The sequence below is a fragment of the Cynara cardunculus genome (assembly GCF_001531365.2).
Source record: "Cynara cardunculus var. scolymus isolate 2C chromosome LG 13, CcrdV1, whole genome shotgun sequence".
Taxonomy (NCBI): domain Eukaryota; kingdom Viridiplantae; phylum Streptophyta; class Magnoliopsida; order Asterales; family Asteraceae; genus Cynara; species Cynara cardunculus.
In genome coordinates this window covers 10,252,876-10,280,683 of record NC_037540.1, presented here as the reverse complement: position 1 = coordinate 10,280,683, position 27,808 = coordinate 10,252,876, and the positions used below count along the sequence as shown (strand labels likewise).

The 27,808-nt window shown below is 36.1% G+C and overlaps 3 protein-coding genes across 3 annotated transcripts; 1 reads left to right on the top strand and 2 right to left on the bottom strand.

The window, feature by feature from the left end:
- Window positions 1-646: 646 nt before the first annotated feature.
- On the bottom strand, window positions 647-7,428 carry LOC112525682 (methyltransferase-like protein 1). Its single transcript, XM_025135905.1, has 7 exons — window positions 7,211-7,428; window positions 3,765-6,456; window positions 3,431-3,514; window positions 3,232-3,336; window positions 2,994-3,102; window positions 1,834-1,985; window positions 647-1,199 (listed from the first exon to the last, which is right to left on the bottom strand). Exons 2-7 carry the CDS (start codon window positions 6,384-6,386, stop codon window positions 756-758), a joined length of 3,516 nt encoding a protein of 1,171 aa, XP_024991673.1. The 5' UTR covers window positions 6,387-6,456; window positions 7,211-7,428; the 3' UTR covers window positions 647-755.
- A 1,980-nt stretch (window positions 7,429-9,408) lies between these two features.
- Window positions 9,409-11,729, top strand: LOC112524074 (DNL-type zinc finger protein). The gene is made up of 2 exons (XM_025133700.1): window positions 9,409-9,519; window positions 11,013-11,729. The coding sequence occupies exons 1-2, from the start codon at window positions 9,441-9,443 to the stop codon at window positions 11,513-11,515; spliced, it is 582 nt and encodes a 193-aa protein (XP_024989468.1). The 5' UTR covers window positions 9,409-9,440; the 3' UTR covers window positions 11,516-11,729.
- A 162-nt stretch (window positions 11,730-11,891) lies between these two features.
- LOC112526092 (small nuclear ribonucleoprotein-associated protein B'-like) lies at window positions 11,892-22,610 on the bottom strand. Its single transcript, XM_025136481.1, has 2 exons — window positions 21,726-22,610; window positions 11,892-12,340 (listed from the first exon to the last, which is right to left on the bottom strand). Exon 1 carries the CDS (start codon window positions 22,569-22,571, stop codon window positions 21,738-21,740), a length of 834 nt encoding a protein of 277 aa, XP_024992249.1. The 5' UTR covers window positions 22,572-22,610; the 3' UTR covers window positions 11,892-12,340; window positions 21,726-21,737.
- Window positions 22,611-27,808: the final 5,198 nt, after the last annotated feature.

The following is a 27,808-nucleotide window of genomic DNA, read 5'->3' as shown; positions in this document are numbered from 1 at the left end:
ATGAATATGACAAGGGCCAAGACTCTTACCCGGTAAGAGCGATGATAAGGATGGAGAGTCTTACTCGATAAGTGAAGGTGACGACTTTTACCCGGGTAAATGCTTACCAAGTAAATTGTTGCATATGATACGTTTTGATGTACTACAATTTTACCCAGTAAAATAAATAAATAATATTGACTCCTAACTATAAACACTTACTGGATAAGTATTTTAAGTAAACGGCCTCTATATTGGTAGTCTCATGTGTGGTTTTTTTTTTGCTTGGTTTGGATTTGTTACCTCCCTCCTTTTGATGCCTTATATAGAAGGTGATTACGTGTTTATTTGTTGTTCTAATTTTGATTTTTGATTTAGTTTTAAGTTGTTAGTGAAATAAATTTAATAACTCATAAATAATTTTATTTGATAGCATTTTTCTAGAAATATCAAATAATCCTTTTAAGATTAATAAAATACAGTAAATGCAATGCACAACCCAAACAAGACCATTCGGGGAAGAAGTTGCTCCTATAATAACACTCGAGGGCATAATAGGCATTCCTTTTCACCAACTTGTTAAATATATCGCTTATAAATTTTATAAAGAATTCAGGGACAAAAAAGTCATTTCATCTATAATTAAGAATGAACTTACCTTTGCCATTGACTTTAACAAAGTCAAAGATCCTTCTGAAGTTCATCCACCATTTCTGTTTTGAGATCTTTCAAATGAAAATATGAAATAAAGAAACAATTTATAAATTGTTTTTAAGCTACAACATATTGTTCATGGCTCTATGTGTTTCAAAATCCATGTAGTCACCACCCATGGGTCCAAAAGGACCATTATACCCATACATATTTTCGAAATACCTCTCATCCGGACCCATACCCCCACCCATCGGAGGACCCCACGGAACAGGACCGGAGATATTAGAGCCCGATGCTTCTTGGTTCATGCCTCCTGGTCCATTATGGTTCGATGGTGAGTTGCCAGTTGGCCTCTTGTTGCTTCCACCACCTGCTGTCAGGGATATGGAATTTGACTGTTGCTGCTGTTGCTGCATTTGGAGTTGGTTCTTCATTGGTGACTTCGGCCTGAGAGCTTCGATGTCCGCAGTCGTAAGGACAAGATGACCGGCTTCTGGTGGCGGGTTTCTTCCTCCTCCTCCTTGCCACACCTTCCCATCCTTATCCGCAAAATTTCGAACATACCCCTGAAATTTTTCAACAAAATAACATCATTCATTTTATCGTCTATTCCTACCTAGAGGCCTGTCTCACTTTTCTATTACCATAATCACACATAAAACAGAATGTTAAACGGCCTTAATGAATGGGAACGTTCAAATGAGAACCATAAATAATTTGAGAACTTGATAACCAACTATTTCATGTAAAATTCATAATGAATAACCCTGAATAATCATGCATATTTATCATGAATATCTATCATTACATTCATCATGAATAAAGCATGCATGGTGATCATTTGAACCTGCCCCTGAATGAATATCTGCTATTGACAAATCTTTTCACTACCAATAATCATTCTGGTCGTAAAACCAACCACCAAAGTATTACCAACAAATTTGGTTGATGAGAAGTTGAAGACTAATGATTCTTTTGACCTTTTCCCATGGTGGATGGTACTCCACCACAACTAATATTCCATACACAATTCATGAATCTCTCTTTCACTAATCTTATTCAACTCTTCTTTAATTTAAGGTCATAATATGTTGCAACCAGGAGATACATCTTGCATTCTTGTAATCATTATGTTTTACCACCACAGAAATGATTTTCTTTAAAAGTTGACAAAAGAGAGGTGGATGAAGAAAAAGTTACCTCGGAATTGAAATTTGACGAGGATAAATCTTTACCAACAGTCAACCAGCCAGACCGTATATTATGATCTTCGCCGAAAAGCTCAAGTCTACGGCGACCGAGCGAGAAATGCTCAATTATCCGGTACATATCTTCAGGTTTTGCAGTAGAACCTGCATTTCAATTGAAATAAGTGCATCTACTGCTTGGACTTGATATCTACCGATCTACATGCATTAAAATACTCCATCTTGCAAAATGGATTTGACACATATTTGAAGCAAAATGCTTGACCGTTTATCAAATGTGTAAAAACTTCTCTTTAATCAAGACAAATAAAGAATTCTTCTGGACCCAAATAATATAATCAATTTCTATGTGACTATGATAATGCCCAGAAAAGGAAACGTCGGAATTTAAAAAAAAAAATGCTGCCGTTCTCATGAACGTCCATTCCTTCTGATTTGAAAATTCAAGCCTTCTACTTCTCAATTTCAAAATTGACATTGATGTTTTCAGCTGTCTAGTTTCTAAATGTTCATTTACTGTAATACGTGACAACGTATGAATGTAATAATGCTTTTCCCAAACCTAGAGAAAATCACAAAGAAAACCAACTAACTTTGCTTATAAACCTATTTCCTCTTGAATTTATCCTTGGACCTAAAAAGCATCGAACGTCTACAAACTTTATTGAGGAACCCGTTTCTCCCTTGAAAGTAGAAACCTTTTTGGACCTAAAAATTATTGAATGCCAAGAAAAAAGTTTTATGAATGTCGGCAAAATTAACAATGTAGAGATGACCCCATTAAGTGAAGGGGGTACTAGATCCATCCCTGAAAGTTAAATAATTTTTAGGTCCAAAATTAAGTTCAAGGGAAAAATATGTCCCCAAGAAAAGTTTGTTCCTCTTCTATATAATTTTTCCCTTAAATCTATCACCAAAACACTTCTTTTCAATTTTTGAAGCTACCAAAGTAACCCATATAACACCCAAAAGGTACATGTGGACTCTATTCGACAAAAGAAGTGTTTAATAAAAAGGTCCTTGCTTAAAGGGCAATAACCCCAAGATAAAGGGCAAAACAGTAAACAGCTTAAAAAATACATGGCTAAAAGATGCAAGGAAATTTGATAATTTGTGAAACTACAATGCAGAAAAACATTCATAAATACTGACCATATGGAGGCTCCTCGGCGATGATTACATCTGTGTCAATGTTGGCATGGATTATGTGACCATCAGTGCTGCGACGTACCGTTCCTTTTATGCCCATCAAGCAGTGCTCCTTAACAAATTACAAGCAGTTACATTACAGACAGATAAGAGAATCAAATCAAATCGAATTCTAGGGTAAATTAGATCACTCAAGGATAAAAAAATGACACATGACAAAGAAGACAATAAAACTACCAACCTTTGAGCGCTGGAATAAAGTATGTGAATCATGACGCAATCCAGGTGTTGCAGTGGTTTTGTTTGTTTTCACCCAACATATATCTTCACACCTACGGAATCCCCACTACAATTACAATGAAAGAGGAAAGATTGAAATATCTGATTGATGATCAATTCAGAGGATTGCTGAAACATAATTTTCTTGACACCATATATACCTTCTTTAGACATTGCCGGCCCTGCTCAAGACCAACTCCATCACCAACCCAGAGGAAAACAAAAGATGGTGTGTCGGCTATTGCCTGGAAAAATAAATGATCAAAGTTTCAGACATTATACCATTATGAAAAAAACCTAAAAGATAGGCAAGGAAGAGTTACTATTTGACTTGGGAAAATCAAATGGGGTATTTTCAAGTTACAGAAAGAAAAAGTGAGAACTGTTTTTGATAATTACAATTAATAAGTTTAGGTTCTTTAAGTAAAAAACAAATAATAATGACAATTTATCAGCACATCATAATGAAAAATGAGCTGCTGGAAGCATAACTACCTCAATCTTGAGATTCATTATTTCCTCAAATGTCCAGTACTCCATATGGTCAGTGACCCCAGGAGCTCGATGAACATATTCCTCCCAAGGAGGGTCCACAAGAATAACATCGAACTTGGTCCCAAAGAACTCGGGAGATAAGACTTGCTCGCGCAGGTCACACTTGTAATACATAGGAGCAGAAGCAGAGTTAGCAACAATTTCGTCCTTCTTTTGTATAAGCTCCCGAAGCTTTGGATAGTCCTCCACAACACTAGTGAGCTCTAGTTCCCTGATAAAGTTCTGGGGTCGCATACCAGTGTCAACAAAATTCTGGGAATAATCATTTTGTTCTCCTCTAGAGGGAGCTTTACCAGGAGGCCCATTATTTCTGGGAGGAACCCATCCACCTGGTCCCTTATCTTGTTGCTGCCCGCGGCCCATTGGTCCTAGAGCATTAAAACCAGTACCAGGGATGTTTGGAGGCATTCCTCTTGCAGGTCCGGGTTGGTTAAAATACATAGCAGAATTGGGTGGGGTCCCTATATTTGGAGGAAATCTAGGTCCCGATGGCCCACCAGGAGGAACACCTGAAAGACCGGGTGGAACTCCTGGCCAAACAACAGGAGGAGAAAATGGTGGGATAAAGACAGCAGGAGACATCGGAGGACCTGGACCAGGAGACATGCTAGGTGTAAGTGGTTGCAATCCACCAGGTGGTGGCATTCCGAGTGGTCCAAAAGGTGAACCCATCATTGGCACTTGCAAATTGACTTGTTGACCATCTCTCCCTGTAGGCCGAACCCTTCCTCCTCTTCCCATTCTGTTGTTACCTTTAACACCTTGAGAAACACCTCTGTTAAAGGAACCTGGATCTTGGTATCCATGAGACGGCTGTGAATCACTACTGGAAGATGGTCCTTGCCAGCCACCAGCACGATTGGGCAAGCTACCACGCTGGCCTCTACCTTTCCCTCCCTCAATGTCATCCATGTTTCTGTCATCTCCATATTTATCTTTCGAATCTTCAACAGATTGATCATCAGCATTTCTTGCAATATTGTCGTCACGTGGATAACCGTACTCATCATTTGGTCCTGGTTTTATATCAGACTGCTCATTAACTTCATTTTTCCTCCCAAATGAAGATCTAGAATCCTCCCTTCCATAATTGAAAGGTTTGGTTTCAATCTCTATCACATCATAATTGTCTTTTGAAATACCATAATTTGATGAGGTTTTCACAGCATCAGTCCTGTTCCCATCCTTTCTGCCACCAGCACGACCCATATGCCTTTCAGTGTCAGCCCTATCACGACCACGTCTTTGTGATGGTGACTCCCAGTCTCGGGTGAAGTCATAAGGGGCATCACCGTCTTTCATTTCCTTGTCAGGAAAGTTGGATTGCCTTCTTTTCCAGTTATCTTTCAAGCCTTCACGGTCCCTGTTCTTGTCACCCCAGCAATCATCTCTTCCTTTCGATCTTTCCTCTCTATAACCATCTTTTTCCAGGTCTTTCCTTCTGTAACTGCTGCTTTTATCTGAATCCAACTCACTGTATTCTGTCTCATGATGACGCCTTGCAATTCTCTCAGGGGTCCTGGACCTGGTAGAACGGTCATTGTCTCTTCTACCCCTATCCCTTATCCATGTACTACCATCTTCATCAGCATTATAGGATCTCTCACGGCTTTCAACAGCATCATGTCCAGTTAGACTTCTCTGCTGCTTGTGATCATCAATTTTCTCCTTGACTGCCATATCTTCATGACTTGAGGGATTTTCTTCATTGTCTTCTTCATGAACTTCTAAATCTCCCTTACTCTTAATCTTCTCAATTTCACCTCTTCCCTCATCCTTTTCATGGTATTTAACACCTTTATCACCACTCACATCAATACCCCTGCTTCTACTCTCATTTGCTTCACTATAGCCAGGCAAACTTCGTTCCATAGAACCCTCGTGCTTCATATCTGAAGACTTTCCAATCCTTTGATCAGATTTTTCCCCATGGGTATTTTCTTCTACCTTGCTAACAACATTTGCATCATCCCACCTTTTTCTTGGATGTCGTCCCGAATCAGAAGACCCATGACCCTTTTCTCGGCTTATTTCCTTTCTCTCAGAGTGTCTTAAATCCTTGTCCTGAAGCTTTTCAAGCTCTCCATCATGCAATCTTTCATCTCTACCCTTACTTCTGCTTTGGGAACTCTCACGATCAGACAGTTTTGAAGCCGATTTTCTTCTCTCACTTCTTTCTCCACCATCATGTCTGTTCTCTCCCTCTCCATCCTGATACCAATTGCTCAATGTCTCCAAAGCACTCTCTTCTTGTTTCTTCTTCAATTGCTTAGCTCGTGACTCCTTTCGTGACTCATAATCATCATCCTCACTAACTGCCTTACTCGAGCCACCTGGCCTCTTCCTACTCTCGCTTTTCTCCTCACCACTTCTCTTTCTTCCATTATTTTCCAATCCTTCAGCTTCCTCTCCACTCCCTGATTGCCTTGACTTGCCCGACCTCCGCTTTCTCCTCTCATCCACTTCCCATGTTTCATCGTCTCTGGCCCTATCACTCCTTGCACCTGAACTATCTTCTATGTCCTTTTTCACAGAACCTTTTACACGTTCGGGTGAACCCATCAGAGATGCCACCTATCTATACTATCAATTACAAGATAATACACAGAAGAACCACTATGAGCACACCATCCTGAAAAGTCAAGTAAAATAACCCAAAAAGGGTATAATAAGTAAATGAAGCATGCCCTTTACGGCTGATGATCCATAGCACGCTAAATAGAATCAGGCATGAACTCATTGGTCTGGACAAACTATTAACATATACTCCCTCATTTGGAAATATTTTACAAAAGAAGATTTGGATAAATATGAGATAAATCTGAATATTAAGTTCAAACATAGGTAAACTCACAGTAATTTCAAATGCAAACTTGACACGGATTTCTTTGCATGTTCACCTACGTTCTACCATCTGAAGTAGTTACCAGAAAGTATAGCTATAAATTTTCATCACAAATCTATTCAGAACTTCTATAAATTTTGAAGTCGAAAAATATCCCACTCGACCTAAAAAATTTGTGAAGAGCATCTCTCTCTTTTTCAACTGGAGAACAAGGAGCTTCCTAATGCATCCAAGTGGACCATTATTCTGTTCACTCGTCACTTCATACATAAAACCAAGATGCATACTGAAAGAACTAATAAGTTTTGTAGAAGTTCAATAATCGAAAAGGGTTCGAGCAAAAGAACCAATTTGAAAACCTAACATATTTTAACTCGACCAGCATACAAACTCAATCAAGATTCCGATTGCGATTCCATGGTATTAGTTAAACTTAACTCTAAATTCATCAACTGTAAGAAATCCAACCAACCAAAAGACACGCTAAAGATAACTGAAATGTAGGAAAGAGTAACGATTGATTGGGTGAATGGAGAGATACCTTTGAAGATGCGCGTTGGCTGATTGCACCGAAATGTTGTGCGAATTGAAAGATGGGGAGAAAGGAGATCGGGGTTAAGAATTGGGGAAAAGGAATCTTATGAAAGTTGAAGTGAATTTGTATGTATATGTTATTGAAGGATGAATAGAAATTGATTCAATATCCGTTGGTGGGTTATTTAGGGTTTTTGTAGTTGAAGGCGTCTTTGACGTAAGCAACGTCTGTTTGGCCCTGCCTTCACAAACCAAACACTACATCTGTTTTTGTTGTTTACATAAAATTATAAACGTTTTGCTTACTATTTGATCTAAGTAGGGGTGTTTACGGTGTGGTTTAGGGTTAAATTGTGAAGCGCACTGTATATATGGTTTGAGCATTTTCCGAAACCGTAGCGATATGGTGCGGTTTGTACCTATCGCACATTATGCTTACAATTTAACAATCATAAGTTTAAAAATACATTAACGATAAAGCGACCATAATCCAAAAAAAAAATAAAGAGTTTCAATACATCTGATTTCCAAATACATATTTCATAATTAAAAATAGTCTAAGAACTAAAAAGAATGAACTTCAACTTCAAAGTGACGTATCCAACTAGTTTATTAATATTGTCAATTGTCATATTGGATTAGCCTCAAAGTCCGAAACACGAGTCCAAAAAAATTACGTTAATAATAAATTATTCTATATATGTGTCTGTGTTATATACATAATTAAAAAATATACATGCGGTGCGGTTTGAACCGCAATTTGATAACTCAAAACCGCAAACTGCACTGCATATTACTGTTTGGTAAAAGTGCAAACCGCAAACCGCACTGCAAAAGTTCTAAACCGCGTTTTGTGGTGCGGTTTGGATGAACACCCCTAGTATTAAGTTTTTCTCTTTGATACCGTGTATCAATTAATTATAATTTGTATGAAAAAGGCTTATATCGTGTATAAATCGATTATATTTGGTATCAACTTTTTTTTGGCTGTACATGTTATTGGTTTTGTAACAACTTCAAATACATATTTGAAAACTTGTTATTGTGTTCAAATCTTGAGTTTTCAAGTAATACATGTGATGTTTAAGGGTTTTTTTTATTGCAATAAATAAACATGCCAACATTCAAATTTTCAAACAAAATGGTTAAAGTTACAAAGTTTAATATTCAATAAATAGAAAATGCAAAAGTTAATAAATAATTACCTAAGTCTGTATGGTACTACATCAGTACACGACTTCCAACGTCATATACCATTCAAGTTTGTATAGTTTGTACAGTACTACCAACCAATTATAATTTGTACCAATTAAGTTGCTATCAATTTAATTGGAAGGCGTGGTACAACTATTGGTTGGTTTAGTTTGGTACAAAATTGTCACCCGTAAAACAACAGTAGATTTTTACATTTGTAACGATTAAGTTTTTAGAACATTTTCAAATAAATTTTTACATTTATTGAAGCTGAATAAGTAAATCCTTGAACTTGTTGAAACAAATAACTCAATAAACTTGCACATTTTAAAATTTCGAAAATGTAGGGATAAGAAGTGTTATTTTGTATACCTACTACATGCCAAGCAGCTAGGAAGAAATGTAAAGAACGAGAGTTGTTAAAACTAGCATATTGGAAGATCAATCGGCCAAAATAACCATAAGCGGCTACGATATTATAAGATTCTTCTTCTTGACCGAATCTGTAACCTTCATTAGCAGATTCATTTTTTGTGGTTTCCCTGATCAAACTAGAGGTTACCAAGAAACCATGCATAGCACTGAATAGGGAGCCGCCGAATATACCAGCTACGCCTAGGATGTGAAATGGGTGCATAAGAATGTTGTGCTCAGCCTGGAATACAATCATGAAGTTGAAAGTACCAATTGCTGAATGGTTTGGTGAAGAATGATTAAGTGGTCAGAATGATTAAGAGACTCTCATGATATAGTACAAAATGAAATATAATTGTTTGATAATTATATACAATGAAATTAGAGCTTTTAGTGATTAAGGAAGATCCAAAATACAAAATCATTCAGAAAATTTTAGAAAGTATTATAAGACAGATTTTTTAAAAAAAAAAATTTACTTCTTAACGATTCAAATGTTACCTCTTAATAAAACTATTAAAAGGTAAACAAAAATCCATTCTTTTTTATCATTATTATAACTCCCCAAGACTTTATATCCTCCTTAACTTGAGAGACAAGGTGCGTTATTTCGAATTCTTCATTTGGCCATGGCGGCGTGGAGGATGCAGAGGCGATTACTTTCTCTCTTCACAAGCACCACCCAACCTCACATCTCCTTCCGTAACGGTCAGTTATCTTTTCTATTTCTATGATTATGAATGAACCTACCATCTGATTGAAACCCTAACAGTCCCTTTATACAACTTAATTTCAATTTTGTTTTCGTCGATAAGAACGAACGAGCCCTACGATATGATCTTTCTTTTGCCCCCTTTTTGAATATGATTTGTTGCGTAGAAGGTTGAAGAAATCAAGAAAAATATGGTGCAATTTGGGACCAAAATATACAGAGCAGAGCACAATAGGGTTTTTGCAGGATATTTCACATAATTTGTCCAAAATTATTTCTTCTTATTAGGAAAGTGGTTTTGTTTATGCATTTTTGCAAGGATGATTGATGATTTGTTTGTAGCAAAAGTCTAAGTACAATGGTTAGGAAGCTAATCACATGTAAATATGGTGTTTTGGATTTGAGAAATTAGATGATGCACCCTGCTTTCCAAATTTAGAATGATCTTAATGTTCAAAATGGGTTGGTTATTGATATTCAAAAATGATCAAACAAATATGTTGGTTGTGGAGAAAGAATGGATGATTACATTACATGGGAAGCTAAAACCAAACCAATATCCCATATGAAGCATTTGTTTGGTGTCTCGGAGTTGTAATCTTCCTATTAATGATTGTGTTGTTGAGAAGGTTGCCCAAAAGCGGTATATAAGGCGTACCCAGTTGAACTTACAAGTAAACCAGATATAAAGATGGCGACTAGGGTTGCCCATTCCTTAGCCGGAAAGATATGTGGCCATGAAAGGCGAAGGAAGGCTGGCGTCTATTCCCCCCCACTCGTTGCCCAGAGCCTTGACTTGCGGGTCTTGGGAGGGTAAGAGGTATGCATACTTGACCTTCATCCCGAAGAAACAGTAGAGCAGTTGTTTTTATGAAGACCCCTGGATTGTGAAAAGTGTAACAAAGAAGAAAGATATATATTATGAAGATTTGAAAAGCCAGTTAAGATATAGCAATAAAAGAAAAATATATCCAATTTAAGGGAACTAAACACCCTTAGTCTAACTACCAACCCGATCTCCCACCTTATACTACCCCAACTCCCTATCGACTGTCTACACTCGCTATGGTTTCCCACCCCTTGTTTGGTACCCTAGTCCTTTATTTTCAAAAGCTTCTATCAGAGGTCAAGTTTGTGTACATCTTACCCTCCCTAGGCCCCACATCAGGTGGGATATACTGGGCTCAGTTACATGAGAAGCTGTCTGAGCTAAAATAGGAAGTATCAATGTAAAATTAGAATTTGAAAAATAGTTGGTTTCGATTTCTGAAATCAACAGTAGACTGGAGCGTAATTCGTAGGTTTGGAAATTTCAAGTATGACTACCAATATCGGTTATTCTTCTGGGATGAATAGGTTTTATAAGCAAACTCCAAGGCATATCAAGTTTCTTGATTTTTTGTTTCTTGCAATTGTAATTGTGTGTGGTTTTTTATCCTAATAGAAGTCAATATTAATCTTGTTATATAACGTATAATATATTGTGCAGATTCCTCACAGCAGTTTCTTCCTTCTCTTAATTCGTTCCTTCTTGGTGAACGATTCTGCAAAAGACAAACCCGAACATTTTCAGAAACCAGCAATCTGACCCTCAAAAACAACACACAGCATGAAGCTTCGAGTTCAAAATCAATGGAGAAGTCGGCCAATGCTGATGATATGTCTGCAACCAAGAACACAGAGGTGACGTTCAGTGCTAAATCAGAATTGAAGATATCTCCTCGGCATGATCTTGCAATGATGTTCACTTGCAAAGTGTGTGAAACGAGATCAGTGAAGACCATTTCTCGTGAATCGTACGAGAAGGGTGTGGTGGTTGCTCGATGTGGGGGGTGTGATAACTACCACCTGATTGCTGATCATCTAGGGATATTTGGTGAAAAAGGGAGCATCGAAGACATTTTGGCTGCTCGTGGTGAGGAAGTGAAGAGAGGGAATTCTGAGACTTTGAATCTTACACTTGAGGATCTGGTTGGAATGACAAAATCATGAATATGCCTTTTTTTTAGATAGCAATTTTGTATGAATGTTTTTTGTATTGAAAACTATCAATTATCGATGTTGATGTAGTAGAAACGTGAACATTTATTTTATGAAATTTAGATATATTGGAACCATATCCCATCGTGGACTCAAGATCTTCGCCAAGTGGCTGCACTTTTGAAGGTGAATCAAAGATCTGTAAAGTTGTCCAATGTGATTTTAGTTGAATTCCGATGTTTTGAGTTATCTTTTCAGATTTTTAGTTGATTTTGAGGGATTTTTTCGGTTTTTTAAATTGATTTTGAAGAACCTTTTTAGTCGTTTTCGACCGCCTTTTTTGGTTGATTTTCTTTTATTTTTAACATCCCGAAGAATCCTTCAAAGTTTAGTGGGTGCATATTTAATACCCAAAAAGTTTTACTTACAAAAATAAGTCGAGAAGGTGCAAGGAACCCTACTTGGAGCTTAATAGGTCCGCCCTTCATAGTAAGACCAACAGGCCTCCTATCCTCTTTCGATAGACAAAAGATCATTAGGGACTAAAGAGACAACTTGGGATAGATTAAAGGGAAACAGAAAATACAATTTGTATGCATAAAGGTGTCGACTACTACTGAAGCTATGAAGCGTTAAATTCGGGTTTGAATCTTGAGCAGAATGATATTTAAGAGTCATTAATATGTGCTAAATCCAACATTTGTTGAGTTCGGGCAATGAATGTAGCTCCTTTTCTGATACAAACCATTAGCAGATTCAAGGTCAGATGTTGCTGTAGCTTATAAGCACAAACTTCTTATGAACATCTTCACAGGAGCACCAGAATCGAAAACCACCCTGCAAACAACAGATAAAAAGCATTAGGCATAAACAAAAGAAAACGGGTGCAATATTCTTCATACTAAATGATGTGAGTAACAAATACAAAGGTCAAATGTGCGCCCCCTTGTTGATTTTAGCCCTTCGTTATCATTCTTTTTTCTGTATTTTTCTAGTCGGTAACTGTGTCAAAATTGAAGAAAATGGGTGCAGTATATTCTTCAACACCCAGATAATAGAAGAAAAAAATTCCTTGCAAATAGATGTGTGTCAAATTCTGAATCAGCAAAGAATCCTAAACAAAACTGGATTCTAGAGCAAAAAGGTACATAATACTATGGGGCTGTTTGGTAATGGCTTAATAGGCTTAATGTATGTATGGCTTATTCGGTCAGCAATACACGACTGTTCATATCTGGCTTGCTTTATTGGTCAGCCAGGAAAAGGGAGTCATATGGATTAAGCCATTTTTTCAACCCAAAAATCCATATTTCCCCTCTCACACCTTAAATCCACCATATTTTTTACCTGCAAACCCTTTTCAGTCCCTTCAGATTTGCATTTTAGTCCATCATTATTTTAACCTGCAACCTCGCCATGAATCCTACCTACTCCCAACTTCAGTCGCTATAGATTTCATATATATATATAGACTTGGGATCATGTGAGACCAGCCTGTTTTCGTGAGACCCGTGAGACCAGCATTTTACACTTGAAACTTCACAGCAAAAATGCTGTGAAGGTGACTTTTTAAAACCTTCACAGTGTTTTTTGCTGTGAAGGTTCGACTTTTTAACACCTTCACAGTGTTTTTGCTGTGAAGTTTACGTGTAAAAATGTGGTCTCACGGGTCTCACGAAAACAGGCTGGTCTCACGTGAACCCAACCCTATATATATATATATATATATATATAAATTATACTTAAAAAGAAAATAATATAACATTTAATTTAAAAAACCCTTAAATCCATATTTTCAATCATTCAAAAATTAACTATTCAGCATATTTATCAAACAATTATTTTAATCTTGTGTTTAATATAGACTGAGACTGAGTGGTAAACTAGTTATTTTTTTCATTCACACTGTTTATTCAGCAACACAACCGAACAACAATTTAACCTAAATCCATACAGACAACTTAACCCATTCAGAGCTTAACAAGAAACCAACCGAACAGCCTATATGTGTGTTCTCATTGCCAACAAATGACAATACCATACTCAAAGACCACCACAACACACTCAAGTCACTATTTGAAAATTAGAGCCAGGAAGCATGAAACATTGGATGCATTCTTCACAAAATAAGAGCATTTTTGCAAGTGCCATGACTAACTAGTTAAATTACATCCATATATCCACAGACATCCAAGATCCAAATAAAAGTATTAGCATCTTGAAAGGTGAATAGGCAATCCAATCTGATCGAGGCAAAGAACCAGAGATCCTAATCATTATCTACTTCTGAGCAAAAGAATAAACAATTATGGCAAAAATTGTCACAAATGGCAGCAGCATAATAGCTCCTACCACAAACTTCATCTCAACATCTTATCACAGTTTCAAATGTTAAGTCCAAAATTTGGGGTGATTTTTGGCATCCTCCAAGCCCACTATCAGAGACAGAATTACCACATCATTCAGGTAACTCGTAAGCACAAGTCTACTTGTAGATTCAAATTTTTATACTGAGAACAATATTCACTCTTTATTTTCATAAATTACTAAGATCACAACTCTAATGTGATTTTAAAAATGTTTTTATGCGGTGCTAACGATTTAATAACTATCTTTGTAGCTCCACCGTGGAAATACAAGCCACTCAGCCAAAGGAAGATGATGGAGAGTTGCTTCCAAGCCTTGCCTTATATGATAGTTGTGGCCATGGCCCGAAGGAGCCTTAAGCACTTGTACAATGCTTCAAGTCAACAAAAGTCCACAGGCCGCCTAATTGACACCAACGAGTAAAATCTCCTTGTGCTTCAGGACCCCATAGTAATAACAAAGAATAATTCGACTATAGAATCCCTTGCACACGGCCAGCTTAGAAGCTGGTAAGTGACAGGATGTCTCTTGGAAAGGACAGGCCTTTTTTTCCAAAAGTTCTTCATCTTTATACTGATTAACCACTAGAATGAGTTAAAGGGAAGAATCAGAAGAGAAAAACAACCAAGCTAGAACCACATATACTTTATCAAATTCTATCTGTTACAACAATAAGCATATATTAGATTTTCTTGCTTGAAATATTTCAACTAAGAAAACCTAGATTTGGTGGTTGATTCTAGCTTGTGAAATCTACTGGCTTGTGCATATGACAGAAGATTTTTCATAAATTAATAGCATTGTTTTATAAATTGTTCGAGGCTTACGCCTTTAGGTGAGGCCGAAGTTGTTAAAGGCGCAAGGTGTACTTAAGCACAAAGGGGTCCTGGGGCCTAGGCGCAAGGCGCGGGACTCACGAATGCGAGGCGCATCGTATTAAAAAATAATATACACACACATACACATAGTAATACACAACTCAAATACCATTATATAAAAAGTAGTAATATCAACTCAAATACCATTATATAAAACATAGTTCAATTTCAATTTCCAAAAGGCAGCCAAAATAAATAATAATATACATACTTGATACTTATATGTAGAAGCAGCCAACAGGTAGCAAGTAGCAACAAGAAATCCAGAAGAGAGCCCTTAGTGAAGAAGAAGTATAAGGTTTAAAGCCGTGAGGGAGAGTACAATGTATGGACATATGTGTGGTAAGTATTCATAGGAGATGACTGATTAAATTGAATAGACTTATATAATAACTCTTTTTTTTTAGAAGTCTAGGAGGTTAAAAGACATAATTAATATTAGGTTTCGACTTAATAACAATTTTTTGTAGAAGTCTAAGGTGGCATTTGGTTCGCAGAAGGTGTTGGATGGAAAAGAAAATAAAGCGATAGAACCAAACGCCACCTAAGAGACAAGAAAATTATTTGAATTTGAGGCAATCTGTATTAGGCATGCCTAAGCCCATTTTGCGCCTCACCCAAGTCGCTGCGCCTTGGTAACTCGCCTCACCTTGACATGGAAAAAGTCCAGTCCTTTGCCCCTCAGCGCCTAGGCGCGCCTCAGGCGCACTTTTCATAACTACGGTGAGGCGGCCCAAAACTGCACCAGAGGCGACGCCTCTTGGACCTTGGACGAGGCTTATGCCTTGGTTCAATGAGACATAAGGCGGTACCGTCATGTACGCCTCAGATGATCTACTTTGGTAATGGTTTCTTTGACTTTTTTTATAAGCTTTACGATAATAGTAGTACTTTTTTCTTATAATATAAGAATTTTTTTAATTTTAAAGAACTAAAAATCAAAGCCTTATGGCCCCAATCTGTACTTTAAATATCTTGAAATCCAAAAAAAATAGAACTTTCTCCCTCTCAATTAAAAAGTGTGGTTTGACCCTTCATCTTCCTTTAAGCAACCAATTTTCCACACGCTCTCGGCCTATCTCACGGTTTCACTCTGCCTTTGTCAAGATTGAATCAACGCTTCTTAGTAATTTAGTATCTATACATATAATAAATAAGTAACTTGGGTGACACATGCCATCTTCTGGTGAGGCAGTTATCTTGTTTTCCCGCCTAAAGACGTATCTAGACACAATTTACATTATCAGTTCAATTAGACTCATTTGAACGTATCTAGACACAATTTACATTAGTAGCTCAATTAGACTCATTTGATTGACATGTGCATCTTATTCAATCAATCCCACTAATTTAGGATGCAATTGATTTTATTTTTGGGTTAATTAATTTGTATGGTAACTGATTCCCGGAAAAAAAATGGTGTTATACTTCAGATGCATGCTTCAGAGTTATACTTCAGAGTCATTCTTCAGAGTTATTTCAATAGTACAAGTCTGCAATCATTCTTCAGAGTTTTACTTCAGAGGTATTTCAAGAGTACAAGTCTGAAAGATCATTCTAAAGAGTTAGCTCACCCGAACTCTGAAGTCTGCTTTTTCAGACTTAGCTCACCCGAACTCTGGAATCTGAAATCTTTCTTTTAGACTTAGAAAAAGAAGTCGAAAGTCTTCTTTCTCAGACTTAGAAGTCTGAACTTTGAAGTCTTCTACAAGTCTGAGAGTCATTCTTCAGAGTTAGCTCACCTGAATTCTGAAGTCTTCTTTTTCAGACTTAGCTCACCCGAACTCTGAAGTCTTTTTTTTCAGATTTAGAAGTCTAAACTCTGATTTAGTGGGAATGATTTTACATTTTAGAGTTATTACAAGAGTACAAGTCTGAAGAGCCATTCTTCATAGTTATCTCACCCGAACTTTGAAGTCTTCTTTTCCAGACGGAGCACCATGCAGAGCCTTTGCATAGCGCATGCAGAGCTTCTGGCTTGCCTATACAGGGCTCTGAAGTTTGAAGAGTTTTACATCAAAGTTATTTCAAGAGTACAAGTCTGAAGAGTGATTCTAAATTTACTTCTAAGTTTAAATTCAATTTACTGATAGAATTTCATTTGTAAATTTAATTTTATTCTAGGGTTAAACTTCATTTTAACTAATTATTGATATAGTTTCATTTCTAAATTCAAGTCTAAGGAGTCATTTTTCAGAGTTATACTTCAAAGTTATTTCAAGAGTACAAGTCTGAAGTAGCATCGTACTTTCGATGATCATACATATATGTAAGATAAGTTTCCTGACATGATTTAATTTTTTAAAATTACCCCGTGTAATACACGGGATTGAACCTAGTTATATAATATTATACATATATACAAATGTGTATATATTTGTGTAGCATATATACATATTTTGGTGTATATATATTTTTGCCTCCGAGCTTATACCTCGAGTTGCCTCGAGGCTTACGACTCGCCTTGATGAGGAAAAATGCCTCGAGACCCGATTCCACCTTTTAAAACCTTGATTAATAGTAGCAGTCCCTCAATGTAAACAGGATCACATATCTTTAGTGCTATCATTCAACATGAGAAGATAATGTTAGGTCGTTTAATTGTACATACTATTAGTGTTAAATCAATTGCTTTGCATAATAGTTTCAGTTAAAATATACTTATATACATAATTAGAGTAAATAGCATGGTGTCCTTTATCCATATCAAAGTCATGTCGTGTTTAGAACTCTAACGGCTTTTATTGAATTTTAGGCCCATCGTACCAGGACGATGTTCGATGAATAAATAGAGCAAAAGAAAGAAGGTCGAGTGAAAAAAGGCGTGAAGAAGATCATACCTTGTTGGCTCAGCGTGGACAATTACCTAAGAGCCCACATGGTTGCAATCAAACAACCTCCCATACATCATGGCGTCTTCGCTCTTCTCATCCGACATGCCACAAAAATAATTTTGCATCAATTTGAACTTGACATCAAAAAATCGCACCACTACCCAACAAATCAGCTTAATATTCACCTAATCACAATCATCGAACAAATTACGACAACCCAAGAGTTTTATGCAGCTTGATCACTTTTCTTTCATGATAGTAATAACTTACCATTCTTCACATTAACTATAGCATCAGCGGTGGCCAAAATGGACGGCAAAGAATAATAGGAACATCCTCACCCTCGACCATATCAATCACCATAAAATCGCGAGGGATAACTATATTATTCACTTTCAACAGCACATCCTCAAGTAATCCTACTAGGAACTGATTGAACAACGGCTAGATAGGATAAGATTTTGGTGATGTGAGCTCACCCAATTGAGCCTTGTGAGCCACTGATAAAGAAATAAAGCTGACACTCGCACTCCATGACCCCAATCACACAAAACCATGTGAATGGATACACCCACAACATTGAAAAGCTGTAAAAAATAAAGCTTCTCAGGAATTTGATTGGAAAGAAGGCATTGCATTCTTCATAAAGGAAGACCGTCATTTTCTTCTTTTGCAAAAGTCTCTTGAGAATTTAGGGTAGGAAAGGATCTCAAAGATTGCATGGAGGAACAAATTGGTAATATGCAACTACTTCAATGTTCCCATAATTTTGGCATACTTTGCCCTCCAACTTCACCTTGGCTAGGCGTAGAGATTCGAAGACATGAGAAAATGAACTTCCTCTCTCAGCGGCTGTCAATCGAGAAACCACAGGTCAAAACCCATGGATTCGTTGTTTGCTTACTGACTTCATAATTTAGTGAGGGCAATTACACGATGCAAGGTATGCTTCAGAAAGGCCTAGATACATCATACATCTGAAAAGTTTCCCAGGGATCTGGTTGAAAGACTCGCCGACGCACACCGGTGAAACTTTAGGGCCTCATTGGCTCAGATATTGATCTTACTGGGGAACGAATCAGAAATCTAAAGAGAAGCACACCCTCTACCACTAAGAAAAACGAACTTGTGAGGGAATATGAATGGAAAAAACTTTCAGCTCCTTCTCCTTTGGGATCTTCCCATCCTCAACAATCACATCCTCAATAACAATGTGCTCTTTTCGATATCTTTTTGCTGATTTCTCAATAACAGCTTCTTCAAGAATCATACAGCTACAAAGGGTAATAGCATCCAAATGGCCCTTGAGAACTGACTCGGGTTGACCAGGAAGGTGAGCACACAACTTGGAAAGATTTGAGACTTGCTGATCCAATTGGGAGATTTGGGTCTAAATCATCTTGTTGTGAGACAACATTTAGTTGAACCTTGAATTAGCATGCTGAAGTGATCATCCTTATGCATTGACTAACTATAAAATTCTCCATAAATTTTCTAGGTTAGACTTTTGTAGAGGCTATTGAAATTGCAAAGGGGTAAGTGATGGGGATTTTGGACATGATTGAAAACCCGGGGGCAAATATCATTGAAATGCTTGTTGAAGCGACTGCAAGCCAAGGTTGGGATGGTAAGGGGAAGTTCTGGTGCTACTACCATTACGAGTTAAAGGTTAGAGGGTAGAATTGCTCCACAAATTCAAATTCCCTAGAGGCCTCAGTCGGTTGTATAACATTAGCTTGCTCAACCATCATGCCTTGTGGTACTTGCATGAAGGCAGAACAACCCTCAAAACCCTAACCTAGGACACCGCAAGCGTCACAACAATCGACCAATGAGCTCGATCTGACTTCTTCCAGATTCATCTTGGAAATTCGACTTTCTAATGAATCAAATTGATTGGAAAGCATTTGATTCAAACCTCATCGCCTTCTTGATCATGGCCCACTCATTGGGTTTGTCGATTGTTGGATGGTAGTTCAAAAACTGGTAATATCAAACTGGTCTGTGTGTTTGTACACCCACTTTTATTTATGCATTTTTCATCTAATAGTTGATATTGATTTTTCCTTTGGTTCGAGAAAGGGTATTTTTGTCCATTGTGTTATGTGTGTTTCAACATAAAGCGTTGATGCAATAATTTTCGTCGCTACCACTATTTCTGTCATAGGTATCATTTCCTGCTGTTATTGCAATCATCTGCTAGGGTCACTAGCTCACTCCCATTGTTTCTATCACATATCGCCACCGAAATCATTGCCTTCTACACATGTAAGTAATTCTTTGAAATATTTTAAAGAACTACTTACATGTATAAATAGCAACGATTCCAATGGTGATGTGCGACACAAACAATGGCAGTGGCCGGAGCAAATGATTTATGATAACAGAAGAAAATGATGTCGGTGACAAAAATAATAACATTGTCCACAAAGATTGCTTGACTTGAAAATAAACAAAAAGAGCAAATGGACAAACGTACAAAAGGCAAAATCATTATCAACCATTAAATTAAAATACATCAACGGACGAGAAGTGGTATCACGAACATAGGTGGTCTCAGCCCTCTATCTCTCTCTCTCTCATATATATATATATATATATATATATATATATATATAGATAGATAGATAGATAGATAGATAGAGGTTGAAATGAGAGCACCACCCTTTGTGAGAACGCGAGAAAACCAATATCACATGTGATATTATAGCAAGGAAACCCAAGTGTGAGCATTACTTGGCCCGTGACCTAGGTCGCAACCAAGGTCACCCAGTTCTCTGATGTCGTACCACATATGGTATAGGTGTACTCAAGTTCCCATAAAAGAGTGGTGTTCTCATCTGAACCCACCCCTATATATTGTGTGATATTTGTATTTGGTATTTTGATGTAAAAGACTTGTTTTTTCTTATGATTTATGATTATGTTGGTTGTTTAATTTATATGGATATCTATTTATGATTTTATGGGTAGCGTTTTAAGTAAAACAGGTGAAATTTTGGTTTCAAATATTGGATGGATCCAATCTAATCCAGTAAATAGCCAATAATAATATCTAGTGAATAGATCGGATCCAATCCATAGAGTCGGTTGTTCAAAGTTAATTTGATTGGATATTGTCAAACTTCAAGATTCAATGGATGACTGGATTTGACTGGTTCTGCCCAAATCTATAGGATGTGAACCAATGAACACCCCTAGCAAATTATAGATCTTCTAAATGAAGTTTCCCTAATAACTATGCATCTCCGGAAGTTTGCACAGTAACTGGTTGTATAAAGATGATTGAATTTGGTAAGCATAAATTTATAGGGACAGAAAAGAATGTAGAGGCCTAGAGACCTACGGAATGAAGCAACACTCTTTCCCCTTCCAAGTTTATTTTCTCACATTATATTGTCTATTCTCTCACTTCCATCAAGAAGTTTCTTCCCTTCAAGGAAATCGTAATTTAAAGAACATGCATTAGAATATTAGATGACTACAAAAAATCTCCAAGTACCTTGTTGACATTTTCCAATTTCTTCACTCTCAATAAAGGGCAAATGGGCAATACTGCATCATTCTATTGTACTATTTTTTTACATTTGTACTACAGTTCCATCACCAGATTCACTTGTGTCTAAATATTGATCAATTAATCAAGTAACACAGTCAAAAAAAGGGCGCAAAGTGCAAACGAAATGAACAGCATTATAGGGTTGAAGTTCAGGTGCTAATTTGGTAACAATGGGGTTAAGCTAAAAGCTGCACAGCAAAGAGCAGATTATCTTCTTAGAAATACTCGTGCCTCGGGTCACTATAACAACTATTGTCATGAGCTTGTACCTACCCTTGGTAATAGGCTATAGATATTCAAGTCTAAGTTGTGATTGTCCATTAGTTACCAATTAATCCAAGCAGACACTTTGAAGTCAACAGGAAGACAAGAAATTAAGTCCTACCCTTTCAATTATTTCGTTGACTGAGCACTGAACACCATAAGCGACATTCTTGCCTCACCTTGAGTAACTAAGAGCTCAGTACTTGATGAGAGTTAGTTAACGTAACCGAATACAAAATAGAGTAACGATATTGGAAGGGTAGATAAACAAAGTTAAGTACCCAAGCAAAAAACGTGCACAAATAGAGGGTCACACATACCAATAACTGCTGCTACTGTTGTTGTTGCTGGGTGCTTGGTGGAGGCGGCATGCCAGGACGAGGAGGTCCAAAACCAGGAATTTGCCCACCAGGCGGAGGCATTCCAGGCCGAGCAGGAGGAGGCGGACCAGGCATACCAGGTCGTGGTGGTCCACCAGGCGGTGGCGGACCCCTCATCATCTGGGGCGGTGGAACCATAGGTCTTTGTCCATACTGCCCTGGTGGAGGCACCTGATACTGACCAGGCGGCCGTTGAGCAAACTGAGGGGGCATCTGCGGAGGCGGTCCACGTGGCATCTGAGGCGGAGGACCCTGTCCAGGGTACGGCATTTGTCCAGGTCGGATCACCGGAGCCTGCGGGTAATTCATAGGCGGGGCAGACATATTCGGAACAGGCGGTCGAGAAATCTGCGGTTGCATCATACCAGGAGCCGGCCCACCAATCCCCCGAACTGGTCCAGCCAAACCCGGTTGAGCTTGAATCATAGGAGCAGTAGGGATTCCACGCCCAGCAGCACGGCCGAGACCAGGACCGGCCAATGCAGCGGCTCCAACAGCTTTAGCTCGATTTTCATCAGGCGGGGGAGGGCCTTCAACGGTCATGGAGATCACCTCTTCACCCCTCAGAAGAACGAGGCCGAGCGTGCGGCGGTCCTCGCGTTCTTCGTTCTTTTTCGCACCTTTGGCAGGAGGAAGCTTACGGAATTCTTCACAGTCTCCGATTACAAGGTTCATGTGGCGGTCGAAGGCCATGAACTTGCCCACTAGCTGTCGGCCGTCTTGAATCGTGATTCGCATACGATAGTTGATGAACTGGAGCATCTTCGAACCCTTCGACATCGACATTTTGTGGATCTTAGGGTTAGGGTATCACAGATTATGAGAGGGTTAGGGTTTTAGGAAGGGGGGAAGCAGAGTTCAAATGAGGACTGATGTAGACCGGGAGTCGTTGTTGTTTACTGAATTTTATGAACAAGTCCCTACGGTTTTATACTTGCTTCTAACCATCCTTGTTATTCATGTTTTTACAAATCAGTCCTTATAAATCTCCTTAACCATGGCAAACTTTTGAAGATTTGTATTATACTTTTTACAACATCAATACATCAAATTTATATATTTTTGTATGCTAAATGTAATAATAATTCCATAGGAAACGATTTCTTCATCTGAAATAATGGATGTTTGATTAGAGATATTAAACAGTCATTTATGGTTCCTAATCAGTTTTTGGGATTGGATAACTTAGATCACAGATACCCTTAAGCATCGTCCCTAACCAGTTTTTAAAAACTCATGCCTACGCATTAAGTTTTATCCCACCACGAATTCACGATTAATTAGTTGAAGGTGTTAATACACGCATAGGGATTTTCATCTTATCATTGAATTATCTTAATAAACTATTTAGATCAATGTACTTTCTAGTTTAACATAAAGTACGTATCTTTATTTGCGTTGCAACCATGCGGTATTCAATCACACTAAGGGCTTATTTACTTGCGGCTTAATTAGGCTTATTGGTCTATCTGACATATTCGCATAACTCATCTGGGATGTTTACTTACGGCTTATTCACACAGAACATGGCTTAATCGCACAGATAGAAATTGTGTGTTGTCCTCATTCAACCACAAAGATGACACCCCTACCCCTTATTTAAAACACCGCCTCCTTCCCATATGAGACACCCTATCCTCGGCCTCTTTGTGATTTTTTGTTTTGATGTTCAAATAATTAATATTGGATGATAAATTGATCATTTATGTTATTCAGACTGTTGGTTCAGATAAAAAAAAAAGTAAACAACAACACTCATTTATCCAGACAAACAAATTTATCCATACAAGACTTAATTAAAAAATTGATAAACAACCCAGAAGTGGTATCAATTATTATCTTTAACCTAAGTATGTATCTGTAATATTTGATTATTTTTTTTAAATAATTAAACATTTATATTTTTAGTACAAGTGGTGTATTTTGAGTAGAGAAACTCAAATTTCCCATTGAATATACCCAAAAACCAATCTAAAAACCCCATTTGTCATCATGTAAATTGGGAGTCATAAATATGGGTATTTAGGCTTGACTATTTGAATCATTATTGCAAAAAAAAAAAAAAAAAAAGTTGAAATTTAGAATTTGAAGAATATTTCAATCATTGAGTAACCGAGACGTGGGTGCTACAGATTTAGCCTCGTTGCTTGTGGGCGTGCCAAATTTCAACCACAACCCCCTAAAGTCTCCACGGATAATTAATTATTAAATATATTGCAATTTATTTAAATATTTGATTATGTTATATCAATCATTATTTGATGAAAATAAAAAAAAAGGAGGAAAGGTAATAAAAAAAACTTGGATTAATGAATGAATTTATATTGGAAATAGCATGATGAGTTATTTTGAATATCATTTAATATTATAAGAAATCGAATATAACGATTTAATAAATTATCTTATAATTGTTTGGGTAAAATGCACAAAATAATAATCTACTTTCATAATTTTTTTATTATAGCATTGTACTTTCAGTTTTTCTAATTACAGCAATGTACTTTTAAATTATTTTTTATTAGGACATTGTACCTTGAAAAATTTACCCATTATAGCATTGGATAACCTTTTTATTTGTATTTACCTATTATACAAGGTTTTCATGTCACCTCATTATCCACATAGGTTGTCCACATGTACTATAGTGATGTGATTTTTTTATTACAACATTATATTTTTAAAATTATTTTATTATAACATCTATTAGTTTTTATTAAATAATGTACTTTTAATTTTAATATTTAGATATTTTACATGTTATTAAATAAATATATTAAATGAATTAAAATAATTCTAAATTATTTATTAATATACCAATATTAATAAAACTAGCAGAAGACAACTTATCTCGCTAATATTTAAAAAATGTGTTTCTTGAAAAAAGAAAATAAGAATTGTTTTTTTTACCTAAAAAATATTATCTTTTAAAAAGTATATTATATTTGTTCAAAAACTTTTACTTGACGTATAAATATATTAAATTAATTAGATTTTTTGAATTATTTATTAACATAACAATATTAAAATTGTAGATCACAATTTATTTCGTTAACATTTTAGATAGAACTTTAAAATATTTGTAGTTTTTTAACAACATAAAATAAGAAGTATTACTTTTTACAAACAAAATATATCTCGAAAATAATGTATCATATTTATTTAAGAAATATTTTACTCTATAATATTTAATTTGTATACAACTTAATAAGAAAAGGTAAAAAAAATTACATTTTTTTTAAATTATAGCAATGAAAAATGAATATCACTAATAATAATTTGAAATAGGTTTTTATTTTTATTTTAGTTAAGTCGTCAAAATGATATGTCATCCACTTCACATCATTAAAGCCACACAAGTAAAAAAAGTCAAGGGGTTAACCGGTTTAAAAAGTAACAGGTTACCCATTGCTATAATGGTAGATTTTTTAAAGTGCGATACTTTAATAAAAAATAATTTGAAAGCACATTGTTGTAATAAAAAAAACAAAAGTACAATGCTATAATAGGAAGATTTGTGAAAGTATGTTGCTATTTCATGCATTTAACTCTAATTGTTCAATAAATTATCAAAACTATTTTTTGGGTAGTCATTTTTGTTCTGGTTTTTTTAGTTGTAGTCTCTGTTGTCTGTTTATGGTTCTTTTTTACTTCGGTTTCTTGATGGATTTTCGAGCATTTTTCTATTTCTCAATACCTTTTTCTTTTCCTTTTGTTTTTCACTTTTTTCTCAATAAAATTTACCTTTAAAAATATTAAAACAACTTTATCAATGTTAAAATAAATGTAATGCTAGATTTGATATACTACGATTTTCGTCCATACGATTTGTAAAAGATTGTGATTTTTGTTTTTGAATTGTAATTTCCATCTCTATAGTTTGTAATTTATTGTTGTTTTCGTTCTTATGGTTCATAATTTATTGTTGTTTTCGTGAAATTATATATATTACAGATCCTCAATTTAACTCTGAAGTATTTTAGTATTATCAATATTTTGTTACTTTGGTTTATTAGATATCTTTTTAGGGGTATTTTAATATTTTTTGTATTTTAGTCATCTTGATTTTAAAATTTTATATATTTCTTATTAATAATTAATCCAAAAACTTTATTTTTAAGATAAAATAATTAAATATTTACTCAGCTTTCTTATATCATTGGTCATTATAGTTTTAATTTTTTTATGAATTCAATTTTTGTCACTAACGTCGTTCAAATGCAAGTCGTTGATACTTTTAAACTTATTGTAATATATTTATATAAAACATACATTTGTTTGATATAACTGAATGACTTATGTGACCAAATAGTTGTACATTTAATTAATAAAATCACACACACATTTTTTGGGTAAAAATAGCTTTAAAAAATAGTTAACTGTTTGTTCCTATAAAAAATATAATTGTTTGGTCTATAACGAAGAAAAAAGAATTAAAATACTTTTATATCAATGATACTCAACGGCTTGCACTTGAACGATGTTAGTGGTAGAAATCAAACTCACAAGAAACTTAAACTATAGTGACTACAGGTATGAAAAAACTAATTGTATGGAAATATTTAATTATCTTATCATAAACAATAATAAAATAATATAGTTTGTTATGAATTAATTTTTTTTATCAAAAAGTATATAGTTTTATATCAAAAAGACTAGAATACCGAAAAATAAATCAAAAATACTAAAAAAACCCTAAATTTATGTAACATTTTTAACATACTCAGGGGATGTTTACCTAAACACTTACCCGGTAAGCGTTTAACGGTAAAATTCAACTCTATATCTTATTTATCGGGCAAAATTTTAGTCTATCAAAACGACATCGTATGTAACAATTTACCTAGTAAGCGTTGACCGTGGTAAAAATCGTCGTCATCACTTACCGGGTAAGACTCTCGGTTCGTGTTTTCGCTTTTACCAGGTAGGATTCTTGATCATTGTCATATTCATCCGGTAAGGGAATGTGACTTGATAATCGCTTATAAGCATTTGGTAAACGGCCCCCTAATCTCATAAACGAAAACAACAATAAACTACAAATCATACGAACAAAAATCGCAATTTTAAAACCATATAACAAAAATCGTAGTTTATCCTGTAATTTAATAATACCTATATTTGATTTTTTATTGACTCCTTAGTTAAAATGTGTTTTTGAAATGCTTATCGATTGATCAAAATGCCTAACATGCATTTTCTTTTTAAAAGAAACATATAAACCTGGAATTAAAATTACTAATCTCTATTTCTACTAACGATCAAAAAATTGAAAATCTATAAAAGAATAAGAAAGGAAACGGTTGCTCAATACCTGATCGTTATTGATACTAGTGACTCGTGGATTATTTGTGAAATCACTTACTGATCAATACTATTGAATGCCACTGAACGCACACACTTATCATGTTGATCATTGCACATCTGTAACACCTAGGCTTTTATTTTATTTGTATGGTTATAAAATTTATTTTTCTTTAAAAAAAAAAAGAAAAGGATTAGAATTAATTTACATATATTTATATTGGGAATTTAAACCCTTTTTGTTTTGTTGGTTCTTTAAAAAGAAGAGAGAAGGGGGGGGGGGGGGGGGGGTTACCCTGGAAAGTCTTTACCCACCATACCTTATTGATTGTTTAGAGGATAAAGAAAAGGAGTTTGCATGGGGAAAAGGGAGTCCTCACCACTCGGTTTTTGAGGAAAAAGAAAAGGAGAAGAGAAGGAGGGAAGTTGGAAGGAAGGACGAGCTTCTGTTCGAAAGAGAAGGGGGGGGGGGTTATAAGCATTCCCTCTTGAAAATCTCAGACCGCCGGAAGTAGCATCGGTCGGCCATGTGCGCCGTCCTCCTCCGGTTTCCTTGCCCAAACAGCAGCAGCCGGAACTGTCTCCTTCAACCAGCAACAGCAGCGGCAGGAAGCAAGACCGTCGTGTCTGCCTCGACCAGCGACAGCAGCAGCAAGGGAGGGAGCTGCTGCGTGCTTTTCCTGCCGGGACCGAACAGCGCACAGCAGGCATCGGCCTCGCTA

Coding starts and splice junctions, on each gene's coding strand:
- LOC112525682 (XM_025135905.1), bottom strand. CDS start 6,386: ATGGGTTCACCCGAACGTGTAAAAGGTTCTGTGAAAAAGGACATAGAA. Junction 3,515..3,764: donor TAATGAATCTCAAGATTGAG/GTAGTTATGCTT, acceptor TTATTTTTCCAG/GCAATAGCCGACACACCATC. Junction 1,200..1,833: donor CGTCAAATTTCAATTCCGAG/GTAACTTTTTCT, acceptor GAAAAATTTCAG/GGGTATGTTCGAAATTTTGC.
- LOC112524074 (XM_025133700.1), top strand. CDS start 9,441: ATGGCGGCGTGGAGGATGCAGAGGCGATTACTTTCTCTCTTCACAAGC. Junction 9,520..11,012: donor TCACATCTCCTTCCGTAACG/GTCAGTTATCTT, acceptor TATATTGTGCAG/ATTCCTCACAGCAGTTTCTT.
- LOC112526092 (XM_025136481.1), bottom strand. CDS start 22,571: ATGTCGATGTCGAAGGGTTCGAAGATGCTCCAGTTCATCAACTATCGT.